This window comes from Pelobates fuscus, chromosome 4 (assembly GCF_036172605.1).
Source record: "Pelobates fuscus isolate aPelFus1 chromosome 4, aPelFus1.pri, whole genome shotgun sequence".
Taxonomy (NCBI): Eukaryota; Metazoa; Chordata; class Amphibia; order Anura; family Pelobatidae; genus Pelobates; species Pelobates fuscus.
The window spans coordinates 356,110,606-356,128,855 of NC_086320.1; the positions used below are offsets into that span (position 1 = coordinate 356,110,606).

General features: G+C 41.8%; 1 protein-coding gene across 3 annotated transcripts in view; it reads right to left on the minus strand.

The window, feature by feature from the left end:
* Nucleotides 1-17,493, minus strand: part of EPC1 (enhancer of polycomb homolog 1) — a 72,367-nt gene extending 54,874 nt beyond the window's left edge. Inside the window, exons 1-2 of one of the 3 annotated variants that reach the window (XM_063452623.1) lie at nt 17,381-17,493; nt 16,636-16,821 (exon numbers count right to left, since the gene is read on the minus strand). Coding sequence is in view for 1 of the 3 variants with exons in the window: in XM_063452621.1 (XP_063308691.1) it covers nt 5,447-5,599 (153 nt within the window). In the remaining 2 variants the exon portion in view is untranslated. Of the gene's footprint in view, nt 1-5,446; nt 5,684-16,635; nt 16,888-17,380 lie in introns of those variants that run through there. The other 2 variants (XM_063452622.1, XM_063452621.1) reach the window with 2 other exon arrangements.
* Between the last annotated feature and the right edge of the window lie 757 nt (nt 17,494-18,250).

Consider the following 18,250-nt stretch of genomic DNA (forward strand, 5'->3'; position numbering starts at 1 on the left):
ACACACATTGTTATTTACCAGTCTGCATGTTTTAGTTTCAAGATTATATTTCCAAGTTGATAGCAAATAAATATTCAATAAAACTATGCTGACAGGAGGGATGTATTCATATTATCTTGCCATAGGTTGTTCTACTAAAGATAATGCACAAAATCAGCAAAGGTCGGGCCAAATACAATTTGGCCAATCAGCACCTCCTCATAGAGATGCATTGAATCAATGCATCTCTGAGGAAAATTCAGCGTCCCCATTCAGAGCGTGGAGATGCTGAATGGCAGTGCTGCCTACTGTGCAGCACTGAGCCAGGAAGCCCCTCCAGTGGCCATCTGAGGAGTGGTCACTTGGAGGTGTCCCTCGGTGCAATGTAAACACTGATAGGCAGTGTTTGCATGAAAATGCCTGCATAAGTGCATATAATGATTATACTCCACATAACAAATACTTTAGGCTGTAGTTGTTCTGGTGACTATAGTGTCCCTTTAAAATCTATATTCCATACAGAGTATTTCTAAAAAATAGGAAAATATGCCCTGTTTCAATCTGTGGTGAGAAGAAAGGAAAAAAGATAAATAAACCCAAAACATGAACCCCTCTTCCCCTTACAGAGTACCTCTAACAGTGAATGCTATTGTCAAACACAGCTGAGCAAGACTTTTTTTTTTAAAACTTTGCCTTGTTGTACAGATGTTATGTGCAAGTATTCAGTAGCTACTATATGTAATCACCCTGTATCTATGAATTCTAGTTTATTCCTCCAAAAACACAGTTGGGAATAAACATCCCAATTCTTCTGCAATATGGATACCAAAAAAAACATGCCATTGTCTACAGGTTACACAGTTGATTTAATGGTTTCAAAGCTCTACATCAGATTCAGAGCCTCAGCTAATAAAGAGAGGTTAAAGGACCACTATATTGGCAGGAAAACACTCCCGCCGGGCTAAAGGGGGTTAAAAACGCTGAGGACTCTCCTCCTCCTTTGGCCGTCATCGGCTGAATGCGCGGCAAGAGCCTTGTGCGCATTCAGCCAGTCCATAGGAAAGCATTCTCAATGCTTTCCTATGGACGCTGGCGTCTTCTCACTGTGAAAAGTCACAGTGAGAAGCGCCTCTAGCGGCTGTCAATGAGACAGCCGCTAGAGGCTGGATTAACCCTAATGTAAACATAGCAGTTTACAGCAGGCAGGGTTAATCCTAGATGGACCTGGCACCCATACCACTTCATTAAGATGAAGTGGTCTGGGTGCCTATAATGGTCCTTTAAGGCGCCATAATCTCTACATGCCAGCGTTATTGAGATAGGAGTCTGAGTAATTTCAAAGTAAGGGGCTACATGCCTGTCCTTTCAATAATTGCTTGGCTAATGTGAACTTCCATATTACCCTTTCAACTTTAAGTTTTCTGGAAGATACTGAATCACAACAATAAACAAGCGTATTCATTTTATTACAAAACATAGGAGATGTAACTAGGTATCAGCATACCAGTTTTTGTTAATCCACATGCTGGTAAAGACAACAGAGGTCCATCTAGGTCGAGGACATATTCCATCAGCCTAGAAGGATATTCACACTTTTATTTAATTGTGTTGGGCTAAAGATGACAAATTAGTGCACATTTATAAAAGCTGAATAACTGCACACTTAAAGGGACACTCCACATTCCTAAAGATTTAGATTGCTAAAGTTCTTAAGGGTAAAATACATGACCTCCCATTCCTTCCTTTTCAAAATTAATCTGCACTTTTGTCAATTAAGGAACGCCCCCAGACGGACAAACTGACAGCCAGGAGAGCTTCCTGATTCACTCCACATGAACAATTGTTCAAGTGGTAATGAGAGCTTCTAGAGGTAATCATTAGTAGACTCTACTGCTTTTCTCGGAGGAGTATATGATCGGGTAATCAGTACATCAGATAGCTCCATTTACAGCAACTGTTGTACATGTGCCGATTTTGTGCTAACAGGAAGGGAGAGAAAAAGTAATCCACTCACAAGAAAAATTAAGTAAAATGACCTCCCTCCCAAACCCCAAATGGAAAAACTAGAACACATAGGAAAGAAGCTAAGAAAAACTGTAAAAAAATAAAATAAAATTCACAGATGCACTGTTTAATGGGTCCTTCCCCCATTAAGAAGAGACTCTAGCAGGCATTGATCTACACCTGCTTGGAACAACTCTGTAACTTGATAACAGTTGTAGCATGAAAGCCATCAGTATGCCCATAGCCAAGTTGGCTATGAGCAACTGTCAACATAGCCCCTATCTATACATTCTAGTCCACTGCAGAGCTCTCCAATGAGAGGAGAAAGCTTTGTTTGCATTGTGCATGCAGATACTGGTTGTAAAATGTAGTCCGCCTGGAACGAGAGTTCTGTATTAATTTTTTCTAAAAGCGAAGACTTTTTAACTATGCAAAGTTGTGAGTACTTGGAAACACCTTCTAAATAAACAATGTGGCCCACATGGAGGGAGTGGACACCCCCATCCATAAACCGTGATAACACTATCAGTTGATTCAGTAAAAAAAAAAAAAAAAAAAAAAAAATTAAATGAATTAAAATGACATGCAAATCGAAACAGAAAGCTAAACACCAGGCTTGCTCATACCAATATGTGCTACTGCAACCAACCCCCAATCTGAATCTGATGAAAATATATTAAAATAACTGACACGGTTCTCTAGATTAGAAGACAAAAAAAAGAGTGAAGTAGTGGGGGGTGGGGGAGAAGGAAGAGCAGGGGGGGGGCACTTAACGTGTACAGTAAGCATTACCAAGATTATAAGCAGCCACTACATCTGTTTCCATAGCAACTCACTGCCATTGATCTTGCATAATCATAAATGAAGAATAAAAAAAACAGACTTGGGGAATCAGAATAAAACAGAAGTTTAAAGCAAACATTAAGTAACATTTTGGTAACGGCTCTACAGCCTATCAACTACATTACAGGAATCTTAGAAATCATAATATATGTAAATTATTACCAGCAATAACAAAAAGTTAAAGTATAGTGAATAGGGGAATAATAAAATGAGAGCAAGTCATATATGAGGGTTAGTCACCACCCTGTGCAGTTACTTGGTCAGTGGCAGCCCACCTTTAAAAGGGACACTATAGTCACCAGAACTACAGCCTAATATAGTTCTGGTGAGCATAATCATTACCTGCAGTAAACACTTGTCTTTTCAGAAAAAAAGGCAATATTCACATTGCCCTGGAGGTGCTTTCTGGGGCAGTGCTGCACAATGTGCAGCACTGCCGTTCAGTGTCTCCATGCTGAACTTTCTACATAGAGCTGCATGGCATCTCAGAGTAGATGCTGAGTGGACAAGCCAGAGTTTGGCCCCACCCCCATCGTGCTGATTTCAGCCAATCCAATGATTTCCCTATGGGAAAGCACTGGATAGGCTGAGATGAAATTCTGATGTCAGCAAAAGGAAGATTGGACCTGCGCTGCGCTGGAAATAAGGTAAGTTTTATTACCTTTTACGGGGACTAAGAGGGGCAAGCCACCTAAACAGAAATCAGAATTTCCCATTTTTAGTCAATGGGAAAGCATTGGATTGGCTAAAAATCGGTAAGAGGCAGGGCCAAACGCCCTTTTGGCCAACCAGCACCTCCTCATAGAGATGCATTGAATAAATGCATTTCTATGAGGGAAAACTCAGCGTCCCCATGCAGAGCGTGGAGACGCTGAACGGCAGATCTGCCTACTGTGCAGCACTGCCCCAGAAAGCACCTCCAGTGGTCATCTGAGGAGTGGCCACTTGGAGGTGTCCCTAGGGGCAATGTAAACACTGCCTTTTCTCTGAAAAGGCATTGTTTGCATTAAAATGCCTGAAGGCAATGGATTATACTCACCAGAACAACTACATTAAGCTGTATTTGTTCTGGTGACTATAGTGTCCCTATAACTAGATACTGCAGAAAATAATGCAAAAGAGTAGGTATGTGTATAGCAATGAAGTTAAGTATAAATGAAACCGAAAACCCAAGATTGGATACCCCAAGGCTCGAGTGAAAATTTTCTGTTAGAAAATGTTGGTATTTAACAGAGGTAAACACATAGGACACATTCACACAGGGTTATTTATTAAAGTGAGAATACAAAGCCGATTTCAAATCTAAAGAATCCAAATTTAAAAACTCTAAGCTATGCATTCCTGTTCGGCTACTCTGGTCTTAAATTTGAAATCTCACTTCAATGAATAGCCCTGACAAGGATACAATAGTACACTTGCATACACACAGACATACTGCAAATTAAGTGCGGCAAGTTGGATTCTGTTATAAAATAGTTTTCCATGTAAGCCCTGCTTGGTGCCTATACTAAGCACTACCAGAACTACCATTTTTTTGGACAAATATAACTTTGTGGACAGGACATGAACGGTGCTGCCTTAAATTATGTAGTAAACAAATGCTGCAGGGATTAAGTCTGCCAACTAATCAAGGCAATGGAATCCTTTCTTTCAGCTCACAAGTTCAATATATCCTATAAAAGGGGTTGTTTTGATATGCTGCCCACAGCGGATCTAGTCATATATAAAATCTTGAACATGAACTCAAAAATTAAGCACATGCCTGACAATTTTGGAACCCATTCTTAATTCCTAAAAGTTAGCTCAGCAACTCACTTCTGAAACATAATAAAGTATACAACCTAATAAATCCCGCAAAACACCCACTGCCAGAAAGTGCTGCTTCAGTAAACAATCTAACACGATCTTTTGTATATTACATACCGCTCTCAAAATTATTACTACCTACTGAAAACAGAATGGGTAACCAACCATTTGTGGGCTTTAATAATTCCTGGTTTCAATTATTACACAAGCTTCTACTAAGTTAATCTGAATGTTTTCCACAAGTAGCTCAAATAGAGGAAAGCAGCAGTAGCAGCTTAAAAAGTGGCCCCTGATTTATAAATCCAGCCTGATAATAACAATCAGGCCCAATTCCCCATCCTGCCTGTCAGTCCCATAAAATGTACACAAACAATTCACAATGTGAGCCGACTCCTGCCTCTCGGGCTCCTCCCAGCGGCCGCAGCTCGGTACTGCACCCTCCTGTCACACACAGAGCAAGGCCCAGCCCAAAGACAGTGAGAGAGAGAGATCCACACACAACAAAATGGCGGACAGCGGCCGGTCACGTGACCCCTTTGTGCTTTCCAGGTCTCCGAAACGACCTGCAAACCGGCCGTGGCTGCCGCCAGCTCACTGCATTCGGTCACACTCACACTGCCGGGGGTGCAGCCATGCCCTGGGGGATCTCAGGGGTCAGGAAATGGGGGGCCACCCCTCAGAGGGCCGGGGGGGGGGTGATAAAATGGCGGCCATTTTGTGTAAGCTTGCGCAGACTGGAGACCGGGGGAGAATATAAACCCCACCACCTCCCCCCACAGCAATAACAACCCCCCCCCCCCCCCCCGGGAATTACCGACTCCTCTTCCTTCTCCATGCCGGTCGGCATCTGCGGCACGGCCCGGTTGATGGAGGCGTACTCGTGCAGGTCCGGCAGGTCCTCGCAGCGGAAGACGGGGAGCGGTTTGGACGCGTCCAGCGCCCGCGCCCGGAACGACAGCTTGCTCATCTTCGGTCTACCACCGCCACCGAGCGGCCATGCGGCGACCGAGCGGGAGGAGGAGCGGGCAGAGCCTCCGGTGCCACGCTCTCATGGAGGACCCCCCGTGATCGCCGTGTGAGGGGGGCGGGGGGGGGGGGGTCGGGTAACACGGGGGGATGGGGGGGGCGAGAGGATGGATTTCTGGCACTCCCGGTGCCCGCGGTGGGTCTGAGGTTTTTTTTTGGCGGGTTTTCTGTGCGATTCGGTGTCTCCCACTCTCCCTCCCTCTTCAATACGCCACGGCCAACATGGCGGACATTAAAACTCCACTGTCTGCTCCCCCAGCCAACCCGAGCTGCGCAGCCATTCCCAGAGTGCATCGCGCGCCCGCACGCCAGAGAGAGAGCGCGCGCGACACCTACCACCCCCCTCCACCCCGCTCGGTCCACAACCACCAGCGGGAGCGCGCGTGACACGGGGGGGCGCGCGAAAACATAAACCTCTTTATTTTATCACTCAAACTCATACTGTGATATGTTCACATAACAACAAAATCATCCACAAAGTGTGTCAGAAACCATGTATAACAGCACTGCTAGAGCTAATAAACTGCCTAATAAAATATTTACATGGTCATTTGCTAAACTGTAGAAACTGACAGGAATTCAACGTTAAAAAAAAATGAAAAAAAAAAAGTTTAGTCAGAAAAAAAAAAAAAAAAACTAAAATAAATAAACATTGACGTGGGCAATATATCAATACTTCGGCCTGAAATTAGGGATTATTCTGGCGTCTTTGACCAAATAATCAACATTTTATTAAAAGATAGGAGGCAAATTCATTAAATATGGTTAAGTAAACGCAAAGCCTCCCCGTCTTGTCATAAAATGTGAAATTCATGGCAGTTCACATTATAGTAAATAAACAGTTTGTTGGTGAAGGAAAAAAAGTCTTTCATTCACAGGGTTAATTAGAATTAAAGGATCATTATAGTGTAAGGAAAACAAAGTGGTTTTCCTGACTCTATAGTGCCCTGAGGGTGCCCCCTTCAGCCACTTACCTTAATCCAGCGCCGGGCTCCCTCGGCGCTGGTGACTTCTCCTCCCCTGCCGATGTCAGCTCCCGAGTGGAGTGGAGCTGAATGCGCATGCACGGCAAGTGCCACGCACGCATTCAAACAGTCCACAGGAAAGCATTTCTCAATGCTTTCCTATGGACGCCCTGCGCGACGGATGCTAAATTCGCATCCAGCGTCGCAGAAGCGCCTCTAGCGGCTGTCAGGAAGACACTAGAGGTTGGCTTAACCCCTAATGTAAACATAGCAGGGACCTGAGGGACCTGGCACCCAGAACACTTCATTGAGCTTAAGTGGGCTGGGTGACTACAGTGTCCTTTTAAAATTTGAATTGAATATTGAGGCTAAAATAGATTGTCCAGACTTATAGTGGACCTTTACCCATTTAGTGATTTTTTTTTTTTTGCTAAAATGTGCAAATCAAATTTAGTACAAGTTGTTGGTTGGTGAATAAACCCCTTAGAGAAGGCAGGCAACCTTCGGCACTCCAGATGTTGTGGATGATATCTCCACTGATGCTTTGCCATCATTATGGCTGTGAGCTTTATGGGAGATGTCGTCCACAACAACTGGAGTGTTTAACGCTGCCTACCCCTGGGTCAATAACATTTGCACAAATGGCATCTTTAAGGTACGATAACCAAGTATTTTTACAAATATCCAGGGTAAATAAGAATTTAGACTTGATGTAAATTACATTTGCACGTAGATCGTCATTTACTGAGTAGTTCCAATAGTAACTTAAAATTAGCAAGAATAGCCTCCTCCACAGTTAACCTTGTAACCCGTACCCTGGTAATGATAATGTGCATCTTTTGCCATTTTGTTAGGAGGTATACTGTACCCAAGACATGAGCCACATTAAAAATATCAAAAACGAACCCTAAAACGGGTTTACAGTATTGTTCTTTTGATCAACCTGTAGTACCAAATCGCTCATGTCAAAAACAATGTCACACAATTATTGTTACTTTACAGACCACAGTAATCAACTAATTGCATGGTGTGCACATGATCCACTATATTTGAGAGTCATGGATAATTTGTACCTGCAGACGGACAGGACATGAAAAGAGATGCACGGTGTCATAAACAGCCATGTGTTTAGCACAGTTTCATGCATTAAGAGCGTAAGCTAAAAGTAAGCTTATAAGCCAATTACTGCTTTCACAGTATTTTCAATGGAGGTATGAGAGCATGTGCGCATGTATGCTCACTCACCATTTAGTGACCAATGTCAGCACCTTCCATTTATGTGTAAATTTCTTTCACTGTAATATTTTCAGTGGATGGCATGCTGCGTGTCAGTTGTAATTAAAGGGACACTATAGGCACCGAGAACACTTTATATCATTGCTAAAGTGCCCCTGTCCCCTTTATTCTGCAATATTAATGGTTGCCATTTCTGAAAAACTTCAATAATTATATTGCAGGGTTAACTCATCCTCTAGTGGCTATCTTCCATAGATTGTGCACGTAGATCCTCCATATTTGACGGGACATGGATCATTTGCACTATCTTCCAAACAGCCACTAGAGGCCCTTCCTGGTGTTTCACTCCATGAAATGACGCTAGAAGCCCTCGCACTTTGCATGAGGATGTCCCGTATCTTGAAAAACCCCCAGGGAAGCATTTCCTATGCGCGTGCAGCGCTTGCTGTTGTCGCGAGAGGACGCTCCAGATCCAGCGCCAAGGAATCTCAGTGCTTGAATCAGGTTAGTGAATGAAAGGTTATGTAGTTGTGTGGTGTGTATGTATACAGTGTCAATGTGTGTATGAATGTAGGGTGTATTTCCGTAGTGTGATGGATGGATGTGGAACACTACACCACTTCCTACATGGGTCACCAGACCTCTGGTATGGGGAGGCAGTGATATTTCACCACCACCCCCCTCCCCAACCCCATATAGTGGTAAAGACTACGTTTACTCGAACCTGGTGATTGGCGGCACTCCTAAAATGACCTGGTCAGCATCACACAGCTTGTGTTGGTATGCAGCAGTACCTAGCACACACAGGTAGGGCAGAGATACATTTATGGTATGTAGGGCAGAGACAGATATATAGGATAAAATTATAGTCAGGCATATGTACTGGACGTTAGAATGGCTACGGTTATAGGATACCTTCCAGGTGGTGAAAGACAAGATGCTCCAAGTCTTGCTAGGTCAGGGATAGTTGAGATCACAAAGTTGAATGCCAAAGTCAAGGAAACAGAAAAAAAATATACCCAAGACAAACCACCAGAGGAACGAGAGACTCTCCGTAATCAGTGGCTTTTTATGGCAGGGCGGGTAGTATGGGATGCTGAGCAGGTCACTGGGTTGAGGGGTCTTAAGGTAACTAAATAGAAGCCCCCTTCTAGTTTGCTGACATGGGAAGCCCTGGTGTCCAATAGTGTGAGACTGCACTGGGGAGCTGTGCCTCAGCTAGTTTCTTTAGGGGGTCGTAATTCCAGGAATTGCACAAATTATCCCAATAAAGCTGAATTGGAAACAGAGCCAACCTGACGTGTGTCTAAATTTACATCAGCCATTTCTTCTGCAGAGTGTTTGCCCTCTACAGCCAGCTGCTCGTATTGCACATACATATATGCAAATATAGGTTCTCTAACAATGGTCGGTTCTTGACCATCACCTATACGTTATGGCAACCTTTTTTTCCATCTGATACTCTTTATTTTAAATTTGCCTTAAAGAGTTATGAAATCACATATCTTAATCCAGTTCAGACCTGGTAAAGTCTGGGCACACATTGCAAATGAAAACGAAAGGGGGAAATGAAACATTGTTTTCGTGTAATATCCTCTTCTCTGAATGCTCTGTGCTAATTGTCAGACGCAAAGGGCAGAGCCCATAGCAATAACGGACAGGCAGCCAACATGGAGGCACTAAGTTGCATGAAAAGGGGTCTTGATTTCTACATCTCAAACACACATTTATTAAAGAGGCTTGGTCACTCCCCATCACCATACGGATGTCTTAAATCCCCTCCCCTGCTGCCCTGTTTTTTGTTTGTTTTTTAGTTGGTGGTTCTCAATTCAGTCCAGCGTCGCATCATTTCTGGGAGCAGTGCGTCACGACACTTTGTGTCCAGCGCGATCAAGGGAAGCCTTGGGTATGCATGTGATTTAAAGAGAACGCCCAAGTAAGGGCAGAACATTCCTAGACCCCATCTTTGAAACACAAATATGGCGTTGCTGTGAAAGAAGACCCTGCAGGACTGGCACAATGTTGGAATAGGTAAGTCGCACCAGTCCCAGGGCCTAATATGGTTGGGCAAACAGAGTGCCTCTTTAAATACAGGAAGAAAAAAACAGAATATTAAAAAACATTAAAAGGCTTTGAAGCACGATCACTTGTGGGGAATTTGTATTTTCTTTTTGTTTGCAAAATCGCCTTTCTCACCTTATCCTCAAATATGGTGTTAGACATTGCATCCGGAGAGAAAGAAAGTCAGGTATAAATACCTGAATCTCTCTTCTGAGAATACATTCTACTCAGCCTAATATTCAGCTCAAGGTATATCTGCCAAGAGCCACATCCCTGGTACGCTCCTGTGTAGGGCAAAATAAGAGTTATATGAAAGATTCTGTAAGAATGTAAAATTCTTAAAAAATTATTGCACATGGTCCATGGGATGGAATCACCATCTATTATGAGGCATGCACGCAGATCCTGGCTCCCGTCAGCAGTGGAAGGGAAATGGCAAAAAGTCACAATGAAATCCATTTGAGCCTCCTTCCCACATATAGAAGAAAACCTATAGTCAATTTGACATCGTATCTGCTTATGTTTTATCTTCTAATTGTACTTAACTTTCAGTGAAAATAAACAATGTCTTCATGCTAGTTTTATATATTTCTGAAAAATGTAAATGTACAATCAGGATGTAGAACATACTTATCACTTAAAATTTTATTTATTCTATTTTTTCAGGATTCCAAGGTCCATCATCTTTTCACTAAACTTTTAGTGTGGACATTAAAGTGAACCCAGCATAACAGGTACACCTTTATTGATAATATCTCCTAAAGCAATGACTATCATAAAGATAAATTCTAGATCTTCCATTGGTTTAGAAGATATTAATTGTATGCTTACTTCCTCTTCTGCATCGTGGTCACAGCCATTATCCAGAGTTCATGGACATTACACAAATCTAACACCCATTGTCAGCTTCAATGTAACCACCATTCACTGCTATTAGCCTTGATTGTGAATTCCGATGCTTCATTGCCAATACACTGACATTAGAAAGGAGTGACATCTTCCTATACTCCTCTAGTAAGTGCAACATGCTTTTAGTAGAGGAATAAAATCACAGCAACTACACTGCATATAAAGTAGTTGTGATAGGAAGCAGGATCTTTTAGATATTCATTCCTCAATATTTTACTAATAACACACACTCTTCATTCACACATCAAGTGGATAACATCTCCCTCTTTCATAGTAATCTGTATTTCAATTTTATTTAAACCTAGTAAAGTTACCATTGACCAATTCTTTATACAGCAGTTTTCCTGGTAGGAGGAGTTAAGAATTAAAGCTATGGTTTTCCATTTTGTTATGAAGATGAAAACAGGTGAACGGCCTGTTAGCTTAGCAGTAAAGGCTATATTTATTGGGGACTAGCAGAGCTGTGAGTGCAGGTGACCAGGTTCCAAATGACGTGATCAGCATCCCAAAATTCCAACCATGGAACCTGTGTGTTGGGAATTCTGTGATGCCAAGTGCGTGATTGTGGGGCGGGGTGGCTGTATGCTCAGGTGGCTTTATCCATTTTAATGCGTGATACTTTGTCAGTTTCACTAGCTCAATGTACATACTTTAGCAATACCTACCTAAAGGTCAACATGCTTTGCGCACACTCTACAAATAACAGATTCTCTTTAAAGCAGAATTGTCACTTATAGAGTCTTTGCATTATTTAGGAATACGCCCACCACCACCATACACAAATCCACAACTATGGCAAAGAACTAAGGGAGATGAGATCACGGGAGATGAGGACTCTAGGTTCTGTATAATTGGCAACCCTGAAACATAATCACCTCATCGAAGATAAAGGTGAGAGTTATTACCTGTACCTGTCCCTTGTGGGCACAGTTATCACTACTGTACTCTTGCGCATGCGTGAAAATACAGCATTGAGGTCTACCAACTCACCATCCTTATCGTTTGGGGGTATCCCTAGCTGTGCAGAGTGACCTACTATATAGAGTTTAAACATACATGAAGGTAAAGTATACTCCAACCAGGCACTCAAAAGAGATGAACAAAGAGCAGTTGCATAAAGTAGTCAATACAAAAAATGCTTCATTATTTCCAAGTAGTAAAACACAGCTCCTACCAGATCCAATGAGTTTCCTACATCATTCTGAACTTAAAGGGACACTCCAGTGCCAGGAAAACAATCCGTTTTCCTGGCACTGCAGGTCCCCTCTCCCTCCCACACCCCATCTCCGGTTGCTAAAGGGGTGAAAACCCCTTCAGTCACTTACCTGAGACCCCCACCAATGTCCCTCGGCGGTGGTTTCTGCTCGCCACCGTTCCTCCTCTTCCTTACGTCAGCCGGTGGGCGAGACTGATCTCGCCCACCGGCTGAGGAGACCTAATGCGCATATGGGGAATTGAGCGACGCTGGAGGTCCTCACACAACGCGAGGACGTCCAGCGACGCTCTAGCACAGGTTTCCTGTGCTATGGAGCAGGAAGTGCCCTCTAGTGGCTGTCTAGTATACAGCCACTAGAGAAGGAGTTAACCCTGCAAGGTAATTATTGCAGTTTATAAAAACTGCAATAATTACACTTGCAGGGTTAAGGGTAGTGGGAGTTGGCACCCAGACCACTCCAATGGGCAGAAGTGGTCTGGGTGCCTACTGTGTCCCTTTAAAGCACCTGACAGAAAGGTGTCGGCAATCTTTGACACTCTAGATGTGCACTACATCTCCCCTACAGCCATAAAGCATCAAGAGAGATGTAGTCCAACACATCTGGAGTACTGAAGGTTGCCTACAACTGACCTCTTCTTACCTTGCTTCTAATCTGTTCCATTTCTCCTCCTCACTTCAATCTGTTATTTTTCCAATCTGTTTCTCCTAGAAACACATAACACAAAGTAGGAACTTTGTATTATGCCTTATGCATTTTTCCTCCGCTTGACAAAAAGGCGGAGTTACTTCATCACAAGACAACAGCTATGGAACTTCACTCGGGATCCTCCATAGACCTCAGTGATGTACTTTCCCGTATGAGAGAGTACAGCACTGACGTGTGTAGAATGTGGTGGCCCAGAGTGTCAGATTCAAGCAAGTAAAACTTACCTTGCCTAGCACCCCAGACACCAAGTGGCTAAGTCACCATCGAGGGTTTGTGTAAATTATGTTAAGACCTCAGAAGGTGGTAGAACCGCTTTAAAAGGAACACTCCACGCACAACAACAACTAAAACCTTCTGTAGTGGTTATGCTGCCAATCATGCTCTGGCGCGCCCTCGTAGAGCCAGTAGTCAAACTGTTTAACAATTAATCTGGGGTCATATGGGCAACTGCAGCCCTTGGGACCCTAGTAAATATGTCAAGCTCCAATGAGCATGGCCATATATTGGGCCATGCTTAGCTCAGGGGAGAAATCTGGCTTCTCATGCAGGAGAATCCAGACAACCAGGTAAACAACCAGGTAAGTTGTTTAACCGGGCTGTAGTGGTTACGGTGCTTGAAGCAGGCCTGGACTGGCCATCGGGCAAACTGGGCAAATTCCAAGTGAGCCAAGGACAAAAAGGGAGATCAAAGGACACCATCGACCCAAAGAGTACTTTGTGACTCTTCGTGGGTTATCACAGAGCTCACTCAATGGCCCAGAGATCTGTAATGCAGTAGAGGGTCCTAAAGTGGGATAGAGTGCGCAACCTCTGGTTTGCACCTCTGCCAGATGCAGACTGTATATATCTGCATGGAAAGCTTTGGCCAAACAGAGCATTGTAGCAGTTACCACAGCAACACTCTGAAAAGTGCTAGAGCTCGCAAGACAGATATTAATGTTGTGCAGCTGGATGAGGTGCACAGCCCAATAGATAACCAGGGTCAGCAAGCTCCTCTTTTGGAGATTATTAAAGGCTCATCCTACCCCAAATACACACTACATCGCCCATACACATGCACCATACAGCCACAAAAAATAGCCAACCGATTAAGGGATACTGTATCCCTCTGCCTCCCTTGCGCCCCCTCCTACTCAATAAATAGAGAGTTAAAAACCCTTTCTTTATATACCTTATCCCAGTGCAGATGTCCCTTGGTGCTGGGTTGAAGCTCCGCCCCCTCTTCCGTCCTGTGACGAGCATGGTCTAATGTGCATGAGCGGCAAATGCTGCGCGCATTAGACCTCCCCATAGGAAAGCATTGAATCAATGCTTTTCTATGGGGAAAATCTAACCCTGGAGGTCCTCATGCAGAGTGTGAGGACATCCAGTGTCAGATAAACGACCAAAAGTTCACTACGATTCCGGAAGCGCCCACAGAGGCTGTCTGGTAGACAGCCACTGTGGGAAGACAGAGCTGTAGTGTAAACCTTGCAGGTCTCTGGAACTGCATTGTTTTACATTGCAGCGCTAAGTGCAAAAGGGACACAGCACCCAGACCACTTCAATTATGCACAGGCAGCCTCCTCACACATGCACAACACCCTTTTTACCAGCCCTGTCCCGCTTTTGTCCTCTGGTATTCCACTTTTGAGGAGACCAGGCACAAGTTACTAGAAAATACAGCGCAAGTGTGTCTTATTAATTTACCTGCACTGTGTAAAAACATTTTTCCCACCCTAGAGCACTTCAGCTCATGTTCTGGTGGGACAGCAAACCAACACACACATTTCAGTGAGCATGCTTGTCATTGGTGAGGACATAACACGATCCCTCTCTAGCCCCGCCCCTTCTATGGTCGTCTCTGCCATGAAATGTCTGACCCGTATTTTTGTACAAGTCTGGCCTGGGTTAGTGGATTTCCTTATTAATCATAGACCGCCATCTCTTTGATTGTATTGAGTATGAGTAATTCACGCTTTTGACTGGTCAGTGTCAGCTTTGTCCTGCCTAGACAGTGGTTAGTGGGAAGTCTGTGAAGTGCTCTCAGTCTTCCTTTTACCACCATCCAGATTGGACAAAATGGACATCAGCAACAAGGAAGTGTTAATTCTACATTATAAGTGCAACTGAAGAGGGGAGGATCTCTTGCCTCAAAAAAAAAAAAAAAAAAACTAACCAGGATTTCAAAACATTATAAAGAATAACTGCAACAACAAATATTTGCTTTGTAAATGTGTGTTAATAAACATCGACAGACATATATGCATACAAATCCTTATTAAAATGACTATAAACCAACCAGAGAATGGGTCATGCTTAATACAAATCTATTATTTTATATTTAAATTTCCTAGGTTGCGCTGTAAAGAGAGATTTTGATTACACAACTAATGTGCACAACTTTTTGTGTCTCATCTTGTTTTTTTTCGTGTGTGTGTGACATCTTTCATGCAGTTTGCTAACATTACATCTGTTCAAAAAAAACTTTTCAGGGTGGAGATTGCTGTAAATCAACACATATTGCAGCAGATCTTAAGGGGAACAACAATTAAAAAACATTAAAATTATTAGAAAGATATAAAATATCTTTCATCTGCCAAAACTATTGCAAAAGAAACGAAAAGGAAAAAAAAAAAAAATTTTTTTTAAAAAAGCCAGACACTATAAAGAACCCAGTTATCAGTGAAAGCAAATGGAAGACTGCCTCCTTTGTGCACTCTTATTGCTCATATTGTTTGAAAATAAATGCAGATTTTTGTCAGTTTTAGGTTACAAATTTTAGCAGAAAAAAAAATACAAATAAAAATCTCTCTTTCTAAATGTTTTTCTACTGATTATTTGCTTAGCACCTGTATTCTCCCACACACACTTATGGCGACATAAAATACACAGATCAAGTCTTGCCCCCACCTCTCTACCCTTTTCTTTTTACTGAAACTGACATATTAAATTGTTTTAGAGCAGCACAGCGCCACCAACACAGATCAATGTATAAAATAAAAAAAATAAAAAAATTTAATAAAATAAAAAAAACTCCCACCGTGTGCAAAAATAAATGACCAAAAAAAAAAATATATACAAAAAAAAGGAATTAAAATGCTAAAATGTCTCCCTGATCAGGTTCCTTAGGAAACAGATCAAATGCATAGAAAAAGGATTTTAACTGTAAATCAAACCAGCCTTGCCATACAAGCTCTGTTAATCACCATCTAGCGACCTGATCTTCACAAGAAATGATATAGCCACCATTTAGTACCAGTCAGAACTTAGAATATAATAAGCCTTCTTGTGGCGGTGTAGTCTTTCACCATACTTAAACAAAGATGTGGATTAGTTAACAAAATATCCACAGCAGCAACAAAACAACTATGAATGATGTTTAGATTATGTATTTTATTATCACAGATTATTTTAATAAATTTATGTCTGAAATAAATATTGTTAGACACAGTTGCTGTTTTTTTTTTTTTTTTGCACCTTGTCTAGTCATGAGAGCTAAATATAAAAATATACATTAATCATATTAAAAAACGCACATATATCTATCTGCTTTTCTATGTATGCAGGTAAAGAACATACTATATCATTTCAGATTTATAGATTTTTTTTCTACATTGTGTGATATAATATAAATATGTATAAAACAGATAAAATAATAATTTTTTAAAAAATTAAAAAATATATATTTAAACCCAAAATGTTTTTAATTTTGTTTTTCAAGGTGGATATTATGTTTAAAATATTTTAACTCTAAAAATATACACAATGAAAATATGCAATGAGGAGAAAAAAAATAAAATAAAAAAGGAAATCAATTTTACAAGATATTACACTGATCTGTCTTGGACTTTCTATCACTTTGAGATGAACTTGACCGTATTTACTCAAGATGATAAACTCACCTCCTAGGCAGGCAGGGTGGATGAGAATCCACAAAGTCGAATTACAAGGATAGAAATCGCAGATCTTTGACCCAACAAATAATATCCACAAAGCAGATGTCTTTCCAGAGATCTTCAAATAGCAAGTCATTCTACTTTGTTCCATATTGCTTGATAAAAGGGAAGGTTTCCTTCTCAATCTTCAAGCTTTTGTTAAGAAAGAGGTAAAACAAAAAATAGCCAAAAGATTAGAAGAGAAAGGAGCCACAAGACTCTGGGGGTTAACAACTTTGCAATGGCAAACAGGAGGGTGGTGATTGGATAGAAGGCAGTGTCCCTCCAGTGTGCACTAACCCCCACCCCCCCTTTTGCAGCTTGGAAAAAAGGCAGCATGCCATTTTATACTCATATCATAGAAGCACAATCCAGCTTTTATGTCAAATCCAAACTGTGCTACCTACTGAGCAAAACCCTTCTACATTATTTACACAATGTCAATTGCAATCTAACCTCCTATAATAATATAAAGCAACTGGATAGTCTGTTCTGTTTACATGAGGGTTTAAAGGGATCAGGATTTATTATAATTAAAAAAAGAAAAAATATTAATCACAATCCCCCACATTTTTAATCAGAATGAAACAATGTCATGAGAATTGCAAGTTCGAAAAAAATATGCAACAATGTATCAGCAACCTAAGCTGTGTATATTTTTTAAAGACATTGTGTTATGAAGGCTGATAGATATGGGGAGGGGGTTACCTACCTCTGTAGAAGAGATGTGGCATTTAGCGATGCAATAAATCCCAATAAGTGTCTGCTTCCAATAAATGATTGCTGGAAGGTCTCCTGTAGCATTCACTGGCAGAAATAAACCATGCTGCCCTCAAACAAAATGGCCATCATAGGGAGTTCATGGGAACCGCCCACTACCCTCCCTTCTAATCCTCAGGAAGTGGTAAAAAAAAAAGAAAAAAAAAGCTCCCCCACCCCTTAAAAAGTAACATAAAAACGATTATATAAAAACTCGATTTACAGCCTTAGTGATTGGAGGGAGACTGTCATCTGAGACCCTTTTTAACTTTGCTATAGGAAATAATTATCATCTGCTCAGCTGTCAATCACTAGAGATTTGCATGGGCATGTCATCTATAAACTTCCTGATTTGCATATTCATAAAGTCTTTCACCTACCTTGGCAGCTTCTGAAACCCAGTGGGCTGGTGTAATGTGATGCCTGGTGTCTTTTCATTGCAGAGCTGAGTCAGACACTCTGTGTGCTGTTGTCTAAAGGGAGTGTGGTATGCAACACAGTATCTAAGCTGCTGGTTAACCTCTAACTCAGTGGGAGAAAGACAAAGTTTTATCTACATTTATTTTTAAATGCTACATTTCTCCTGTGTGTGTGCGCTCCTTCTACCTGATTTTACTCAGAATCACATTTCACAGCTCAGTGATAAGTTAAATAAACTGTAGGCTTTATTCACATGTCCTGTTTACCCTTTAACGTGTGATTATGAAAGGCCAAAGCACATTAGTTACAAAATGTCCTAGCTGTGATTGCTCACAAAAACTAGGTTTCACAAAATGGATGAAGAGTTTGGGAAAACAAAGGAGTTTAGTCACTAATGATGAAA